The sequence below is a fragment of the Fusarium proliferatum genome, assembly GCF_900067095.1.
Source record: "Fusarium proliferatum ET1 genome assembly, contig: FPRO_scaffold001, whole genome shotgun sequence".
In the NCBI taxonomy this organism is placed as follows: domain Eukaryota; kingdom Fungi; phylum Ascomycota; class Sordariomycetes; order Hypocreales; family Nectriaceae; genus Fusarium; species Fusarium proliferatum.
Window position 1 is genome coordinate 2,930,237 of NW_022194790.1, and position 17,637 is coordinate 2,947,873.

The 17,637-nt window shown below is 50.3% G+C and overlaps 8 protein-coding genes across 8 annotated transcripts; 4 read left to right on the plus strand and 4 right to left on the minus strand.

Moving 5' to 3' along the window:
• Positions 1 to 52: 52 nt before the first annotated feature.
• On the plus strand, positions 53 to 794 carry FPRO_01118 (uncharacterized protein; the record flags this gene model as incomplete). Its single annotated transcript, XM_031218881.1, has 3 exons — positions 53 to 164; positions 251 to 491; positions 554 to 794. 3 exons carry the CDS (start codon positions 53 to 55, stop codon positions 792 to 794), a joined length of 594 nt encoding a protein of 197 aa, XP_031075354.1.
• Positions 795 to 991: 197 nt separating this feature from the next.
• On the minus strand, positions 992 to 2,287 carry FPRO_01117 (uncharacterized protein; the record flags this gene model as incomplete). The annotated part of the gene is made up of 1 exon (XM_031218892.1): positions 992 to 2,287. The coding sequence occupies one exon, from the start codon at positions 2,285 to 2,287 to the stop codon at positions 992 to 994; it is 1,296 nt and encodes a 431-aa protein (XP_031075355.1).
• An 811-nt stretch (positions 2,288 to 3,098) lies between these two features.
• On the minus strand, positions 3,099 to 5,558 carry FPRO_01116 (uncharacterized protein; the record flags this gene model as incomplete). The annotated part of the gene is made up of 2 exons (XM_031218904.1): positions 3,099 to 4,295; positions 4,347 to 5,558. 2 exons carry the CDS (start codon positions 5,556 to 5,558, stop codon positions 3,099 to 3,101), a joined length of 2,409 nt encoding a protein of 802 aa, XP_031075356.1.
• Positions 5,559 to 6,001: 443 nt separating this feature from the next.
• On the minus strand, positions 6,002 to 9,387 carry FPRO_01115 (putative calcium P-type ATPase; the record flags this gene model as incomplete). Its single annotated transcript, XM_031218915.1, has 4 exons — positions 6,002 to 6,540; positions 6,594 to 7,925; positions 7,976 to 9,149; positions 9,220 to 9,387. The coding sequence occupies 4 exons, from the start codon at positions 9,385 to 9,387 to the stop codon at positions 6,002 to 6,004; spliced, it is 3,213 nt and encodes a 1,070-aa protein (XP_031075357.1).
• Positions 9,388 to 10,979: 1,592 nt separating this feature from the next.
• FPRO_01114 (uncharacterized protein) lies at positions 10,980 to 12,885 on the plus strand (the record flags this gene model as incomplete). Its single annotated transcript, XM_031218926.1, has 2 exons — positions 10,980 to 11,243; positions 11,296 to 12,885. The coding sequence occupies 2 exons, from the start codon at positions 10,980 to 10,982 to the stop codon at positions 12,883 to 12,885; spliced, it is 1,854 nt and encodes a 617-aa protein (XP_031075358.1).
• A 610-nt stretch (positions 12,886 to 13,495) lies between these two features.
• Positions 13,496 to 13,912, plus strand: FPRO_01113 (uncharacterized protein; the record flags this gene model as incomplete). The annotated part of the gene is made up of 2 exons (XM_031218937.1): positions 13,496 to 13,672; positions 13,733 to 13,912. 2 exons carry the CDS (start codon positions 13,496 to 13,498, stop codon positions 13,910 to 13,912), a joined length of 357 nt encoding a protein of 118 aa, XP_031075359.1.
• Positions 13,913 to 14,063: 151 nt separating this feature from the next.
• FPRO_01112 (uncharacterized protein) lies at positions 14,064 to 15,128 on the minus strand (the record flags this gene model as incomplete). Its single annotated transcript, XM_031218948.1, has 1 exon — positions 14,064 to 15,128. The coding sequence occupies one exon, from the start codon at positions 15,126 to 15,128 to the stop codon at positions 14,064 to 14,066; it is 1,065 nt and encodes a 354-aa protein (XP_031075360.1).
• A 423-nt stretch (positions 15,129 to 15,551) lies between these two features.
• On the plus strand, positions 15,552 to 17,095 carry FPRO_01111 (related to YTH1 Protein of the 3` processing complex; the record flags this gene model as incomplete). Its single annotated transcript, XM_031218959.1, has 6 exons — positions 15,552 to 15,600; positions 15,652 to 15,726; positions 15,774 to 16,199; positions 16,251 to 16,362; positions 16,408 to 16,463; positions 16,560 to 17,095. 6 exons carry the CDS (start codon positions 15,552 to 15,554, stop codon positions 17,093 to 17,095), a joined length of 1,254 nt encoding a protein of 417 aa, XP_031075361.1.
• Between the last annotated feature and the right edge of the window lie 542 nt (positions 17,096 to 17,637).

Consider the following 17,637-nt stretch of genomic DNA (forward strand, 5'->3'; position numbering starts at 1 on the left):
CCATTGAAGGAGAGCACTTACAAGCCAACAAACACTACAACATATTGCAATCATGGCACCTGGGATGTCGCTCTTCTCGGTTCAGGCCATCCTGATCCTCAGCACTGAAGATGGCTCTCGGATATTCGCAAAGTACTTCCAGCCACCTCATTCAGCACCTAATGGTACATTCATCCTCCCCTGAGCTTCCCAGCTTCCCTCGCTATGCTTCCAGTGAGCGCAACGACAGCTGACAACTGTTTACCAACAGCTCCCACAAGCTCCTCAGCCAACCCCTACTCCGACGTGAAGTCGCAAAAGGCTTTTGAGAAGGGTCTTATCGACAAGACTGCCAAGCAGAACGGCGATATCATTCTTTACGATAACCGAATTGTGCTGTACAAGATGGAGTCAGATGTCATGATGTATGTTGTTGGCAGTGTCGACGAGAACGAGATTCTGCTCTACAACACCATTCTCGCTCTGCGGGACTCTCTCCACATCCTCTTCAAGTCAGTTCCTTTCCTTTCGAGCCCGCGCAAACCATTGAAGCACCGCTAACACAGTACTATAGGCAATCCGTTGACAAGAGGACAATTGTCGAGAACTACGACCTTGTTTCGCTAGCTATTGATGAGATTGTCGACGACGGCATCATTCTTGAGACTGATCCCACTATCATCACCCAGCGCGTTAGTCGAGCACCCACTCAAGACATGCCCGTTGGCCGCATCGATCTTAGCGAACAGGGCGTCAACAACTTGGCGCAGCTAGGAAAGTCGAAACTGGCGGACTGGCTCCGTCAGGGTCTGTAGAGATGGGAGCAGGTTTATGTGTGGAGAGTCGGGAGTTTTGTCGTTATTCAGCGCCGCATGCAAACCCAAAATCAAAAGAGGAAGACGACCCGCCAGTGGTCTGGTCTGGTCTGGTCTGGTCTGGTTTGGCTGACACAGGGTTAAGAAACGGAGGGGTTATTATACAGGTGTGCTGGTGTTCTAATTGATATGATCATTCATGCTCTAGTCTCTGAAGCCGCTTTGCGGAGCCGGTTCATGACCGCCGCTGCGATATCGCTTCTATCGTCTATACCATCAACAAAAATGGTGTCTGCGCCTCGTCGATCAAACTCCCGCAGCGCCGCAAAAAGACCTCTCGCAATTCCTTCAGTGCCTCTGCCCAGATCGATATCCAAGATCTTTCCTATTGGCTGCTCCTTTTCATCCAACAGATCGCCCTCGTATACTTGGAATGGCGAGTCATCCTCATCGGCTCCTTGTACGTCGGTGAGATGCTGAAAGCTGGTGCATCGCAGACCAGCCCCTGACTTCCATCGCTGGGTGCGAATAACCCCGACAACCCTGCCCTTCCGCTCATCGTTGCTAGCATGGCCATTGACTGTCTCATTGGCCGCCTTCAAGTCGAAAGAAGCTATTCCATTGACCCCTTCTGCGAAACTCGACTCATAAAGCACTACTGTTGCTTTTGGACTGTAGTGCTTGTACTTCATCCCTGGGGCCCGAGGTGCAGCTTTTCCCTCTTCGCTCTTGTCTTTATAAGCTATTGATACAGTCTCCCAACCGGGGCAGCTTCGTAGCTCATCTATTCCGATACCTCCCGGACGAAGGACGACGGGGGGGTCACACAGTCCATCCACAACAGTACTCTCCACACCCACTTGGCAGTGTCCACCGTCCAAAATGAGCTCGATCTTTCCGTTGAGGTCGTCCATCACATGTTGTGCCGCTGTGGGTGAAGGTTTGGTGGAAGCGTTGGCTGATGGTGCCGCCAGGGGTACACCAGCTAGCTTGATAAGAGACAAGGCAAGGGTTGAAGATGGCATTCGCACGCCAAAGGTCTTGAGACCTGCAGTCACCTCAGGCGCTAATTTCGACGGTGACGGGTTAGGTAGAAGAATGGTCAGAGGTCCAGGCCAGAAACGCTCTATCAAAGCCCTGTATCTTCGGGGTATAGGATCAGTTTCATCAGTCTGACCGATATACTGTCGCAGCATTTCCAGGTCGCAAACATGCGAAATGAGAGGGTTGTCTGAAGGTCGCCCCTTTGCCGAATAGATTCCTTTAACTGAGGGAGTCCGAGTAGCATCTGCACCAAGGCCGTATACAGTCTCTGTCGGGAATGCGACAGGCGTGTCCTTGGTCCGTAGCAGGTGAGCAGCATCTTGCAGAGCCTCAAGAGCGAGTTTATTTTCACATTGAACTTCCCAGTGATTCAACCTTGCGAGACCATCGCCAGGTCGAAACTGGCCTAGGGAGCCCTTGCTCGGGACTTTGACTATCCTTGTCTCCATGGTGGGCGCAGCCTGAGAGCCAAATGTTTGTGATGTTAGTGGTTTTCTCAATATCGGAGAGGGGTAGGTGATTTTTTGTAAATCTGGCTTTGGAAAATAGAAGGTGGTGTTTGCCAAGAGTATATGTTTTAGCAAATATCTTTGGAAATCATGATATTGAGGTCTGTGGCTCGGGGTTCGTGATAGTTGGGCGATAGAAAATTTCATCACACTGGGCCTCATGCTCACTCATCATGACGAGCTAAAATGGAGCCTCTGGCCAGACTTTTGATGGTTGAGAGTGACTCAGAGCTCAAGGCAATGCCCAATCGAAAACTGCCCGGCTGGACTTGAGTAGGTACTAATAAGTTCGGCGAGTGCCTGAGGTCTGGTGCCACTAACGTTTATTCAGTGGCACGTTAGGGGAAAGGCCACTGGAAGTTCAGACCCGTACCTACTAACCTCAGGGATACGTAGGTATAGGTAGTCCTAAAGCGAAGAATATCAGGAGACCAGAAGGCATGTATGCAAACCCTTAATGATTGTCTAAAGAACGCATTTTGCTGCAAGGTTTGACACCAATAATCGCATTTTGTTCTGTCTGGCTAATCCTGGTGCTCTTGATTGATCCAAGTTAAGGTAGCTTCAATTACAGTCCGTCAGATTCTAAATGATTAAGGTAGAGAGAAATTAGCATCAGTGGCTATCAATGTCTCACCAACCATAAACTACGAAATATTCTTGCCTCGACTTTACTCTTACATCTCTTTAGACTCTTTTTTCTATAATCAACGCCGTCTCTTTATGTCCTTGAATATCTTTAACTGCCAAATCATCCTCTAACCAAACTTCTCGCCCGCCTCCTCTCCTCCTCAGTCAAAACCCACTCGATGGCATCGTCTTCTCCATCTTGGGCCATAACCTCATCCCACTCGTCATCTTCCATGTTGGCTACCATAAGTATCTGCAGGACCTTGGCGAAGACCTCTCTCACGGCGTAGTCCCCACGAGATACGACGTCTACTAACGCGATAAAATCACGCTCCAGTCTGATTGCACCAAGAGCATTTGTGCGGCCCGCATAACCCATGATCTTCTTCTCCCATATCTTGGAGAGGTAGCGTGCCGTGGTGTCAAGGAGAGTGGTGTATGTCCCAGGTGTCATCAAACGTGCAATTGGCTTCATGAGTTGATCCCAACCATGCTCGAACAATCGGGGTACTTGTTCCAGAAGTTCATCCTCGTCTTCGTCGTTCTGCTGCGCTATATCTGCAATGTCATCCTCCGACAAGGTGTAGTCCGCATCACGGAATGTATCTGTCAGGACCGGCCTTAAACGGAGCTTGACAACCTGGTTGAAGAGTACCTGGATTCCCTCATTGAGCAGCTCGGTCGTTTTTCCGATGAACGAAGTCTGAAGAGTGTATAGCGCGTTTGCAACAAATACAACATCTCGCTCAAATGGGAACGAATCCTTGAGGGGCCCGTTTTGGGCATTGCCGTTGGGCAGATGACTCGATTCCCCTATTCGTCCCGTGATAATTCGAGTCAAATACTCGTTGGCCATGTCCAGACTATTGATAAGAACGATGAACTGGATGATCTTGTCCTCAGGTGGGAATCCTCCCTGGACGACCGGTCTAGGATACGATTCATCTCTCATCTTGCGCTGGATCATACCAACAAAGTCGGAGCCAAGCACTCGGCCAACTGTCGGGACGACAGACGCAATGACATCTCTTTGTGATGTTGAAATAGATTTCTGAATGACCGCATTTACAATGTACATGACATCGTCCACTGCTAATATAATGTACGGGGCGTTGCCCTCGATCTGCCTGCTCAAGCTTAATGACAGACCGCTAGGATATTCATCCAGCTGGAACGCCTTTTCGACGGAACGGCGGAAGAAGAAAGTGGTCATGACGTTGTAAGGGGATGTGAGCTTGGTAGATACTTTTCGGTACAGATTTGACTTGACCAGTACGTCTGGTATGACAAGAGGTGCCTCATCTGGTGTGTCAGGGTTCTGTGACGTATAAGTTTCAGTTTACCTCGAAGATTGAATAGCCAAGCATACCTTGCACTTGCCGGCGAGGAATCGAGTGTACAATGACCAGCGTCCAAGCATCACCGCAATCTCACTCAGGAGGCCGTCAACTTCTCTCATATTGACACCCTCATCCTCACTTTCTCGGGGATTGTTGCCTACCCCTATGGCTGGCGAGTTCACCCTCGGTGTGCCACCACGAGGGGGCTGTGGTAAGAAGCTCTGGACTAGAAACGAGAATGGGTAGCTTCTGACGTCGGTGAGTTTCCTATCAATTCCTCTTTCGTCGCTCCAGGTGTCGACAATGATACCACCCTGGACATCCGCTTCCATCTGCAAACGTTCAATAACGCGAACCATTTTTCCAGAGCCATAATGACGCTCTACAAGCCCGCCGTGGCCTTCGACAATCTGGGCGATGTGCTCAAACAACTTCGTCAAGGCGTTAGCATAAAAGAAGCCTTCCCTGCGCTGTCCGTTCATGGCGTCTTTGAGTGTCGCTCGAGCGGTTCCAGCGACTCCCTGGCACACATATCTCCCGTAGACATCCAATCCGACCTCAGCTCTTCCTATCAGGGGAAAGAGCTTGAAAAATCTAGTGACTTTCGTGCCATCACTCTCCTCTGCCGCCTTTTCAAACTCTCTCAAGAAGAGACCGCATAAACTCTCCTTGGCTTCTTCCAATGTCACCCATGGCGGGTCGGGGACTTCGACGCTGGGTACTATGCCAACAGCGAACGAACCTTTTGTGATCTCTTCTGGTACTTTGCTTGCTCTCGATATGTATCCAGCAGCAGCCTCCCAGTCCTGGGGCGCTCCCATGGAACCCACCACGCCATTGACACATGCCTTGAGCTCCGCGACCTGCTCCACCACACCCAGCGTTTCTTCAACTCTGCTCTTTTCGAGATCCAGCTCTTTGACTCTGTCACTCAGTCGACCAGCCGTATCTGCTGCCGTTGCTAGCATGTCATTCCCAATTGAACGTGCGGCGATGACCTGCGCTCCCAGTCCAGCCCGCAGCAGATCCAGCCGCCCAAGGTCGCGGGATAGATCAGCCTGTGAAGCCACGAGAGCATCGAGGCGGGACGTTATAGAAGCCTCGTGGGCATGCAGGGAGGCGAGCGCTTCACGAATCTCGGACTCGGTGTTGGCATTGTCAAGGGACGAAGTAGAGACAGCGACCGGTGTTTCGACGACAGGGTGCTCGCTGTTGGAGATGCCGTTTTGAAGGCTTGACATTGTCATTAAGATGTTCTGTTCCGGCGGCGCATTTCTGCCTTCTGCTTCTTTTTCTCTACGTTCGGGGCGAATGAAGAAGAGATGTGTGGCTTCCAGCGCAAAGGGACTTGTCGCACATGGAGTTGCCTTGTAGGTGCCACGCAGCCTCTCTCACAGGGAGAGCTCCCCGCAATTTTGGACATGTATGCCTACCCTGTACCCTGCGATAGAATAGCTTGTTCATGGCAAACAACCTCTTGCTGGAAAAAGGATACGGCAAAGAAGTATTGACAGGATGATTTGATCGAATTTAGGTCAATACAGGTTTGTTTCCGAGCCTGTATACTATACAGCCTCGACGCATTCGCTATGCAATACTTTGTACAATGTTTATATCTTTATACTACAGTATGTCCCTTTTAAATGAACCCCTCAACCCTCTGAACAAGAAATGGTACCTCCTATTACACCGCCTGGCTATAACCGTTTCCAAAACGCCTTTTCTTATACTTGAGATATTTTCGCAGCTCGTCCGCCCAAAATACGGTGCTACACAACAGAACGAGTCGTATGAGATCAAAAAACCCAAGAGCTTCCGTCTGGAAAGTCTCTTGGAGCCAGGGAAAATAGATGACAAGCAACTGTCCAGCAATGCTGAGAGAGACAGCCCAGTTGAACAAGTTGTTAGAGAAGAGTCCAACTTCGCCCTGAAGCACCGACTTAGACTCCGACCGGCAGCTCAGGGCATTGAACATGTCGAAGAAGACGAAGCAGGTGAATGTCATCGTCGTGTCACGTCGGGTTACCTGTGCATCAGCCATCATCTCACGACGGTAGATGAGCATTGTTCCAATGGTAATAATGGCCGCCGATGTGAGAACGCGTGTAATGAGCGACTTGGTAAGCACTGGATCTCCTCGTCGTCGTGGAGGCTTGGTCATGACATCAGGGTCTACTCTTTCAACTCCCAGAGACTGAGCTGGAGGACCATCCATGATAATGTCTATAGTATGACGGTTAGCTTGGGTGAGACTGCACATCAGCTGTTGCTCTTACTAATCCAAAGAATCTGCATGGCGTTCAAAGGGGATTTGAAGCCAAAACAGGTGCAAATGAAAACAAGTGCCAAACTGGCAGCACTTGTGCTGAGTTGGAAGGTCAGGAAGTTCTGGATGTTGTTGAAGATACCCTTGCCCTCTTCGATGGCTCTGAGGATCGTAGAAAAGTCATCGTCCGTCAAGATCATGTCTGCTGCCTCCTTCGCAACATCAGTTCCATGGCGGCCCATGGAAATACCAATGTCTGCCTTCTTCAAAGCTGGCGCATCGTTGACGCCATCACCAGTCATGGCGACAATATCGCCTCTTGACTGGAGGGCTCGAATGATCTTCAGCTTGTGGTCTGGGTTCGTTCGTGCAAAAATGGTTGTGTGTTGCATGGCCTGTGCCAGATCTTCCTCCGACATCCTGTCGACCTCGTCACCGCGCAGCACAGGTCTTACGGTGTTCTGGCCGCCTGCATGTCCACTAGGGACCGCAATGTTCATGCCCAGTTGCTTTCCTATCGCAAGCGCTGTCGTCTCTGCATCGCCGGTAATCATGATGACCTTGACCCCACCTCGCATCAAGCGCCTGATTGAACGTCCGACTCCGGGTCGCGGAGGATCACGCATACCAACAAGACCCGCAAAGGTGAGATTTTTGTAAATGTCTTCTGGGCTGTGAGAAGATGGACTCTCGCTTCGGTCAAAACCAGAGGTGCTGCGCGCTGCGGATTTGCTTCTCAATGGGCGCGTGACGGAACCGCTGGCAAATGCCAATACCCGTAGACCTTGGACAGCCATGGCTTCAGCGGCTTGAAGAGCCTCCTGACGACGTGCAGAGTCAAGTACAATTTCCCTTCCATCCTTTTCGAGATAAGTGTCACAGGCTGCGAGAACCTTTTCGATAGAGCCCTTCATGTAAGCGAATTCCTTGTCTCCCTTTGTTTCGGATCCAATTGTGACACCCATCCACTTTCGTTCAGAGCTGAAAGGTGTCTCGCTTACTCGAGGGCCGATAGATTCTCTAACATCGTGTTCCTTGAAGCGATCAAGGAGGTCCAGCATGGCAACGTCAGTAGGTTGTCCAACCCAACGGGTATATGTGGAAACCTGACCACGTCCTACGGTCGACGAAAGTACAGCTGTTGCGGCTTGTCCATGCTCTGTATACTTTTGCGCAAGCCGTGCATCATTCGCAATGTTGCCTATACGAAGCACTCGAAGGGTGGCCTGGTTAAGGTCTGGATTCGTTTCAACATCATCGTGATCAGACTCCACCGGGACAGGTTCTTGTGCTCCAAAATACCACATTCGAGTAGTTGTCATGTGGTTCGTAGTAAGGGTGCCTTGAACGCTCCTGTTAGCTCATTTCCGCGCGTGACGCCCAATTTCGTACCTGTTTTATCAGTGCAAACTACATTTACGGATCCCAAAGTCTCGACCTTGGGCATCCTTCGGACGATCGCATTATGCCTAGCCATGCGATGAACACCCAGAGCCAACGTGACAGTGACAATAATAGGCAGACCTTCAGGGATGGCGGCAACGGCAAGTGATATCGAAATAGTGAAAATCTCAAGAAGTTTCTTCCCCTGGAGCCAACCGACAACTGAGATGAGGCCAATTACCACAAATGAAGCTTTACTGAGCTGCGAGCCAAGGTCGTCCATGGATAACTGAAGTGGTGATCTTGGACTCTCGGTGCCAGAAACGCTAACAGCAATAGTTCCAAAGTGTGTATGGCCTCCAGTCGCAAAGACAATACCCTGACCATGGCCCGACTTCACCAATGTTCCCATATATGCGATATTATGAATACCATCTCCGTGAGAATCTCCATGCTCAGAGGGGGCAAGAGAGTTGGGTCGAGGCAATTGTGACTTGTCAAGACCATATGAGCCAAATCCACGGCTACGTGCCTCAGCCGTCACCCTCACAGGCTCCGTCTCTCCAGTGAGGTTTGATGCATCAATCGTCAAGTCTGCGGCTTTGGTAACACGGATGTCGGCAGGAATGCGATCACCGGTGGTAAACAGAACGAGATCGCCGGGAACCAGCTGAGAAGCCATGACCTTGGAAGAGGTCGCATCCAGAATATCGCTGACTGGAGTGACAGAGCCCGGGGTCAAGGCTGAATCGGCATCATCTGTACGCGGTGGCCAGGTGGTAGTCTTCCCCAACGACGACGTCTTGCTCTGACCACGGACCAGATGGGCATGATTCGGCACGAGGTGGTTGAGAGCCTCGATAGACTTCTCAGAACGATACTCTTGTATGAACCCGACGGACACGACAATTGTCACAGCGACTGTGATGCTGATAGCGTCATCCATGTTTCCCAAGAGGAGCGATGTACCGGCAGAAACTAGAAGCAGCAGAATAAGGGGCTCCTGGAATTGTTTAACGAATCGTAGCCATAATGGCTCTGGATCCTCGTGAGGAATTTCATTCGGACCATATTCGCCGAGTCTGGTCAGAGCTTCGGTTGGAGTAAGGCCAAGGGTGAGTGATGTCCGTAAATTCGCTGCGGCTTCGCTCGGGGTCATATAGGAGAAATGATCGGCAACGTTCTGGTGGAGTTGTTAGTTTGGGTCCATGGAAATCGAGTATGTTACAGAGGCTGCGCATGTTGAGACTAACCCGTGCATCAGAAGACGTGGTCCGGACGTGACGACCTGGGCGCTGTGGATGATCGCCATCCTTGGAATCAATGCCATCTGCAGCATGCCCGGTGATGGAAGGGATGCTGGATGTCGGTAGCAAGGTGTCATTTCCCGGACCGTCGCGGCCGCCCCATGGCAATTGCATATCGACAGAAGGACGCGCAAGCGGTTGTATTACAATTGTAGAGAAAAATCCGTCGAATGCATGGGTGTTTGACTTAGTTCGAGATCAGATGCGCAAAGTCATGAGGAGGAGAAAAAGGCCCGTGGATGTTGAATAGCATGAAAAGGGAATGTCAGGACATGGAGCAAAGTTGCCACGAGAAAGTTAGTTATCCCAAGACTGGACAGTCAGAAGTCAACCAAAGAAACGGCTCGCTTCAGCCCTGTTAAAGAAGAGACTCAATCATGGGTGCACAGAAAAGCGAGAAGAGGAAGAGGCCAGCAAGAACAAAAGTAGGTAGACGTGAGGATGTGTTGGGAGACCTAAACGGAACTTAAGGTTGTCCTAAGATGTCCATGTGTCTTGTCCTTCGATGAGCGGGTCGGAGCTAGTACCTTTCAAGGGCTCGGCAAGGCTGCCAGGGGCTTGCATATCGACTTTAGAAGCTCATCAGCCAGTAGCATCACCTGAAAGACGAAATCTGGCTTAGGAAACGAGTCAAGATTGGTTCTGTATTTGGGGTACCGTTAAATGATTCCCGCCCAGCTTCGTAACGCTAGGCTAATGATGCTTTTGCTGCAGGTTTAAGCCACAAGGATGGACTATTTGGGTTGGGAAAACTGAGTTTAAGGAAATAGTCAATACCGGAAGTTTGGGGTCCTAGGTCTAGATACTGCATGGGTAATTAATAATTGATCAAGTAGAATGTATGTACGGGCATCTACTATAGGAACTATGACATCCATGTAAGTAAGTGATCCTATGGATATTGGTAGAGACGATCGATTTTTCATGTTCAACGCTCGTGCCTTTAAAAAGGAAGAAGGCCAACACAAACTTACTGCAACTATCGTCATTCTAAAGGACCCAGGGGTGCCTCATATGAGGTGATGACCTCAGTTTCAGAATAGTCGACGGATCCAAGCACTCCAGTTACATGAGCAGATGAGCCATCTTCCACAAATTTTGGCAGTGTTGGTTGGGAGACCTTGCTAGCCGATGATCATGACTGACCAATTAAAGCATATCGTTCCGCGGATAAACCTGTCTCCGTACACCGCAATAGGTGCCTACTCCTGCCACCCACAGGCCTGAGATGCCCCCAGCCACGCCATTTACCGTTGGACAACGACCACAGCATCCCCCCTCTTCAAGGTCCAGGTCCCATTTTCCCTTCTGATAAAATACCTTGACTGCCTTACGTCGCGATAATCCCGCCCGCGCACACGCCTTGCCACTTTACTGCACTCCCGACACCGTCGCTATCGCCAGAATTTTGGTCGCTATAACATCCTCATTATATTCCGCGACCTTTTCGAATTGCCTCGTGCTTTTGGGGTACGCGCGACGTTGCTTTTGCGCGTAGAGCTATCCTTCCACCAAGCGCTTGTTTACCCGACGCGCCCCCAGTCTTGGTGGTCATCAACTTATTCTTGTTCTCCCACTAACCATCACTACCACCTGTACCTGAAAAGAACCCCTCAACATTGGAATCCAACTTTTTTTTCTCTTTTCTCTTCGCGTGGGTAATTGCCTCTTCTCACATTTATACCGCGTAATTACGCGAGTGCATCATGTTCTACTCAGAGACTTTGCTCAACAAGAGCGGGCCGCTCGCCCGCGTCTGGCTTTCTGCCAACCTCGAGCGCAAGCTATCAAAGAATCATATCCTCCAATCCAATGTCAAAGACAGTGTGGATGCCATCATCATGCCTAGCCAGGCGCCGATGGCCTTGCGACTAAGTAGTCAGCTGCTTTTGGGTGTGGTTCGAATCTACCAAAGAAAGACGCGTTATCTTTTGGATGATTGTAATGAAGCTATGATGAAGATCAAAATGGTAAGCCCTCCCCATGACGCGCTGCATGGCCGAGTACACTAATTCTCTCAAGGCATTTCGGTCTTCGGGCAACAACGACATGGCCGTCAACCTACAAATCCCCAACCGGGAAGCCCTGACGCTTCCTGACAGAATCACCCCATACGATAATTTCGAACTACCTCCTCCACCAGACGCAAACTGGCTTTTGTCTCAGGTGGAGGATGTGACTGCTGCTCCAATTGGCCGCAAAGGACGCGCCAGTCAGCGTGACATCAACCTTCAGGAAGATTACGACAACAGCCAGTTTCTTAACGATGGCATGGGAATGGAAGATGACATGATTGCACCGATGGGGAATATTGATCTGGAATTGGATTTCGGTCTTGATGATCTTGGCCTTGAAGGGACAGGCCTTGAGCCCGAAGGTGGCCGAAGGGAGGATCGCACAACAGCTGGTCCCGAGGTTGATGATTCAGAGCTTGATTTCCCCCAAAAGGACGACGATCGAGCGATGACTTTAGATCTGCCCGACGAGCGCGTTCAGATCCATGACGGCGAAGATCTTGACCCGATGGTACTCGACTTCAACCCTGACGATGTCTCCCAAGTACCTGATATCGCAGCTTATCCTCCTCCTCGAATTTCGGAGTCGCCGCTTTCCGACATCGACGAAGACCGGGTTGCACAGCTAGAACAGGATCACTCGAGATACCAGATGGCAGACCTTTATGAACCCGACCACGAGGAAGACCAAGTCATTCGACGACCGGCACAGCGCGCTAAGAAACAGAAGATACTCACACCCGATGAAGAAATCGCTCTCTCAAGTAACCACATCAAGCAACAGCAAGCCAACCGCGACAATATCATAAGGGAGGGTGGATTCCTTCCCCGCGACCCCTTTCTTCTGGCTTTGATGGATATGCAAAAGAGCGGAGGATTCGTTTCATCAATCATGGGGGAAGGCCGAAGCTCAGCCTGGGCTCCAGAGCTTCGCAATATGCTCACACTAGACACTGCTCGTGGCATGAACGAGCTCAAGCGCAAGCGTGACAGTGGCATTGCTGATGTCGAAAGTGACCACGGCGCTTCCAAGTCACCACGCATGCTCGATGTTGGTTCAGACACCGGACTTGGTTTCGAGGGCGCTTTCGGTGAAATGAGTATCCCCCCGGAGGAAAGCCGCCATGAAATCCTCGCCGATGACGAGATGGAGGACGAAGAGGCAGGAACCATGATGCCTGGCTTTGAAGACACGACTGTTGCCCTGGTCCATCCTGCTGAGAGCGGTCCTGTTTCTCAAGTCACGAAACACGTAGTGCACCAATTGCGAGAGCGATTTGGTGACGATGCTGCTGACAGCCCCAGCAAGCGAACTCAGAGAGCAGTTCTTCTCCAGAACCTCTGTCCTAGACAGCAGACCACCAAGGCCGATGCTACCAAAATGTTCTTTGAGTGCCTGGTTCTCGCGACCAAGGATGCTATTAAAGTCGAGCAGGGTCCTGGTCTAGGAGATGACATCCGGATAAGGGCGAAGCGTGGACTCTGGGGAGCTTGGGCGGAGAGAGAAGCTGGTGGTGAGATGTCTCAAGACAATGACGCCCCGAACGAGCCCGAGCATGCTGCAGTTGCTTCAACCGCAGTTGCTGTTTCAGCATAGTCTGACAGGTCGGTTGCTTTTGCTTATTGCATCTTAACGAAAACTTGGATGGGCGGCGTGTGTCAGGTTATATAAACTATTGAATTCCAGCATTCTAGGGCAGTCACTCAGCGGTCGCCCAGATGGTGTTGTAGGCGTTTCGGGAGATACCACGGTTTGCGGTACTTGGATGGATTGGTCGTAGCTCTTTGGGAAAACGGCAGAGGTGGACGTGCAGCAGTTTCTTTTATGAACGAGTTCTGTCGGACATTGCATTAGTTGTTGAGTTAAGTAGTAAAGAACGGTCACCTGTATCTCGACCTTTTAAATATGTTCTCAGCCACCTCGGTGATGATGATGCCATAGTTAAATACTTTCACAGCTGTTCAAACGCGGTCAAGCGCGTAGAAGGTAAATGCGAAGAGCCCCGCCATTTGAACCCCACGTACTCCGTACATCCAGCATGATCTCACTTGCTTTCTCCATTTGTTTTCCAGGCATCAGACACCGAGCAGGCACCCGAATAACAAAAGCCCCTCTTCTCATTGCCTAGGAACCAGGCTTGTACATAAATACACCGCAACCCGCCAAACATTTAGTCGATCGTTGAGTGACCCCGAACCAATCCACCATGCCGCCGCCTTCTCAACTCGTCATTGCTACAGGCTCTGTCAACCGACTCCTTAAAGAGGAGGCTTCATACCACAAAGAGGTTGAGGAGGAGGAAGCCAAGATCAAAGCTCTGAAGGAGAAGATTGATAGCGGTGCAAACGATGATGAGAATGCTTCGTACATGCTTAAACAGCAGGTCAGTCCGAAAGCCTTCACCTTGGTATTCGGCCAAGAAAGTTGATCTAATACAACTTAGCAAACTGCCCTTGAGCAGACAAAGGCCGTATTCCAACCCCTACGACAAAAGATCGCCGTCGCTGTTGAGAAGCTGGCGGAGCAACTCGCCGTGAGCGAAGAGCTGAAAGCTCCAGAGGACCAGGTGGTGCAGGCCAAGGAAGCGCTGGTAAAAGCCAAAGCTACCCAGGCCAATCCTTAATAGAACCATAAAACAGAACAAAGGGAGGATACTTTACGATACCACTTAGAAGACACTTGATAAAAAAAACCAAAGGGAAACACTTCTGGACCTTCATTTGTGAGGGTATCTTAGGATATAATCGATAGTACAAACAGCCGAATGGGAAGCCCTAATTGTCTACTTCCATCTTGTCATCATTACTTTCAGGTGGTTCAACTGTCACCTGAGGTGTCATTCCTCCGTCGTCTTGGGCTCGACTGAACTCAGACTCCTCCATGTCAACATCGTCTCCCGATTCTGCCCTGCGCTCGTCGTGTGGTGGCATAGGCGAAGCATCCCGACTGGGAGCCTGGCTATCTCCCCGGCTTTGAGACTCATTATGACCAGAAGGTGGCTTAAGCGTGTCTGGGCCTGGTGTATCCCTCATTGGTGTTGTTCCTCCATCGAGGGCTTCTGGGTTTGGTGTACCTGCGTCCCCATCTGCCTTCATCTGGCTGTCCAGGTCGGGATGAGGTGTCGCGTTACCGCTCGGTTCGTTTCTGGGTGTCTGGCCGACCTTGTCCACTTCGGCATCATCCTCAGCATCCTCATTCATACCCTCTCGACGATCGACCTCCTCTTTTTCATCTCTAATCTGTCGCCGCAAGAGCATCCCTTCTTCCATGATTCTATTGAACTGTTCTCGCCGTTCTCTCCAAGTTTCGCTGTAGGTTTCGCTCTCTCGCTCTAGCTCTCGACACTCTTCCTCGAGCTTAGCAAGGTTGGTAATTTGGTCTTCCCGTGGTCGAAGAAGACGGTTCGATGTGATTTTTTCCGCCAGCTCATCGAATTGTTTGCGCTGTGCGAGGGTGGCTTGTGCGGCCTCGAGCTGCTCTCGAAGTTGGATATTGTTTTGTCGTACCGATTGGCAATCGGCGAGGATACGATCTTGGTCGACTCTGTAGCGCTCACGTTCTTGGGAATTTGCGTTGTGGAGGAATTGCATGCGCGTGATACTGCTACCAAAAGCATCGAAGTCAAGGTTCATGTCCTCCTTGAGCTGCTTGAGTTTGGACTTGATATCTTCAGACGTATTGGTTCCATTTATGGCAGGATCAGATGGTAGTAAGAGCTGTGATATGGTATTGACTCGTTTGGCGAGGCGCTTAAAAGGCTTCTCTTCCACATTGAGGAGGCGAGTCTTATGAAGCTCAGCCTCTTCCTCAGGATCCAAGAGATCCCATGTGGATGCCATGGTTAATGGTCGAGTCGCGATGGGATGAGAATGTTTGTATAGTTTCTGCGTGGGGATATCGATGCACAGAAAAGACGAAGACGATAGTATGTCGGTCGCGACGCGTCCCAATCGTTAAAAGATTACCTGATTAAGCCTTGGATAAATAGATTTTGTGGAAGTTGAAAGATGATTGACAACAAAGCTCAGCCTTGTGATAGCGTTTAAGATGCGAAAGCAGCCAACCAATGATGCTTCGGAGTGAGGATGACTAAGAATGCTTCTTTGATGATGCATCCTGCCGCCCGTCTCCCACTGCTCGACGCCTTCGCTGTTATTTATAACCTACAATAATCCATCCCAAACACCACTAATTTTATCCCTAAAACCACTGCGCCCTTTACAAACGCACAGCCAAACCCGTCGCATAGAGCCACCAACAACATGTCAGAAGAAGAACGAGAACTTCTGGCTCGTATCAGTCAAGTTGCGGGTTTGTGCCCCTCGCGCATCATGGTAATTTCAATTTGCTGATGAATACTAGGCCAGATCAACCGACATAAGAACCAGCAAGCGGGCTCTCGGGGATCTCCAAGCCTTCATCCTGCCCATCATCGTCGTATGCGGAAACTTGTCCTGAGGGGAGATCACTACTGATATGCCCAGAAAACTCCTATCGACATGCGAGCTCACCGTACCCAGCTCGCCATAATAGAATTGGCCGCCATCCTACGGCGCACCACCACCGAACCCTTCACTTGAATGGCGACAACTCAGCTGCTTCTCGGTCTGCCAGTAGTGGTGCTGAAACACCTCCTGGTTGGGTTTCCAGAACGGATCGCCACCGCCAACTTATTAACGCCAACGTTTACGAGAAGGAAACCCAGAATCGAGCCAAGGCCATTGAAGAAACACGCCAGAGAAAGATCAATGGACGCCGACAGCGCGAGAAGGCTCAGTTCAACGAGTTTCTGAAGCATCAAGCTACCACTTCGAGTGCGCAGACTAACCCCGCAGACCGCAACGTGCTCACCATCGACGGTGTCCAGTTCCGCGTTATGGACGGCGGCAAGAAGCTTGTCAAGATTCCTGGTGCGTGCAAACTTGGGCGCGACTCTGACGCTTGTGCCTTACCCGCTGCAGATGCCCTCAACTCCTCCTCACGAACTCCAAAGTTCGCCACTGTTGCTGGAGTCAAGTTTTACCGAACAAAGACAGGAAACCTCGTTGCGAACAGATTCGTTAACGACCAACGGTACGGAGTTCTTTTTAGGGAGACGAATTTGCTGACAAGGTTAAGGCGAACCGGCACGGTCAAGAAGATAAATCAACTCTGTAAAATCTTCTCAACGACTGGTAATTTCTCTTCCCCAGGCTGGAGTGCTACACATCTCCTTTACCTAGACCGGCCCAGTGGCCATGGGGCGAAACTGACGAGTACTTTGCACATAGGTTCATGCACCAAAGGCCCTCGGTGCCGGTACATTCACGACCCGAACAAAGTGGCACTCTGTAAAGATATGCTGAAAGACGGGCAATGTGTCAACGGCGAGTCTTGTGACCTCTCCCATGACATGACTCCTGAGCGCACCCCCAACTGTTTGCATTTTGCCAAAGGCCACTGTGCCAAGGCTGACTGTCCCTATACTCACTCTAAAGCTTCCCCAGGCGCCCCAGTTTGTCGCAATTTTGGTTTCAACGGGTACTGCGAGATAGGAGCAGAGTGTACTGACCGTCACGTTTTTGAGTGCCCTGACTTTAGCAATACCGGCCGCTGTAAGGTCAAGGGATGTAAGCTCCCGCACCGTGAGAGGGCAAGCGTCCTCCGGAACAAAACCAATGCCGCTGGCGAGCCTCTTGGAGACATTTCAAGTGATGATGAAGCTGCTGATTCCGACGATGTTGATTCAGATGAAGTTGCCGAGTTCATTGATGCAGACTCGGACCTTTCCGATTTTGAAGAACAGAAGGACTTCATATCGATCTAGATCAATCCATCAAGCCTGTTTCTAGCAAGTAGAAGCAGGCAACCTCGGATTTCAGCTTGTTGTTCTTTCTTGGCGTCTGGAGACTGGGACGGGATCCTGGCAAATGATTTCAAGATACCCATGACTTATCGGCGCCTGTAAAGGTTTTGGCTATGAAATACCGCCAGCATATCATGAAACAAAGGAAAAGAAGCAAAAGATGAGCAAAAGCATGCGGTTATTAAGATGAACACAGATGTGTTCAAAGCAGTACCGAAGATAGTAGATATGTATTGAATGAAAGATTCTTTTACTGTGTACGATCATGATGTAATATTAGTGATTGCCTAGATGATTACTGTAAAATGGGTTGAATGAAGATGCTGGATTGCCCTCCTGGCTGTAGCTGTCGGGGATGATTTATGCAGGTAAAACAAGGTGGCATTGTATGTCATCAAGGATGAGGGGCATTGTTACCTTTGAGGAGCCTACTAATCTAATATTAGTAACAGGTGCCTTGAACTTTTGACCTGGCTTATTTGACATGGGAGCAAACGGCTTCA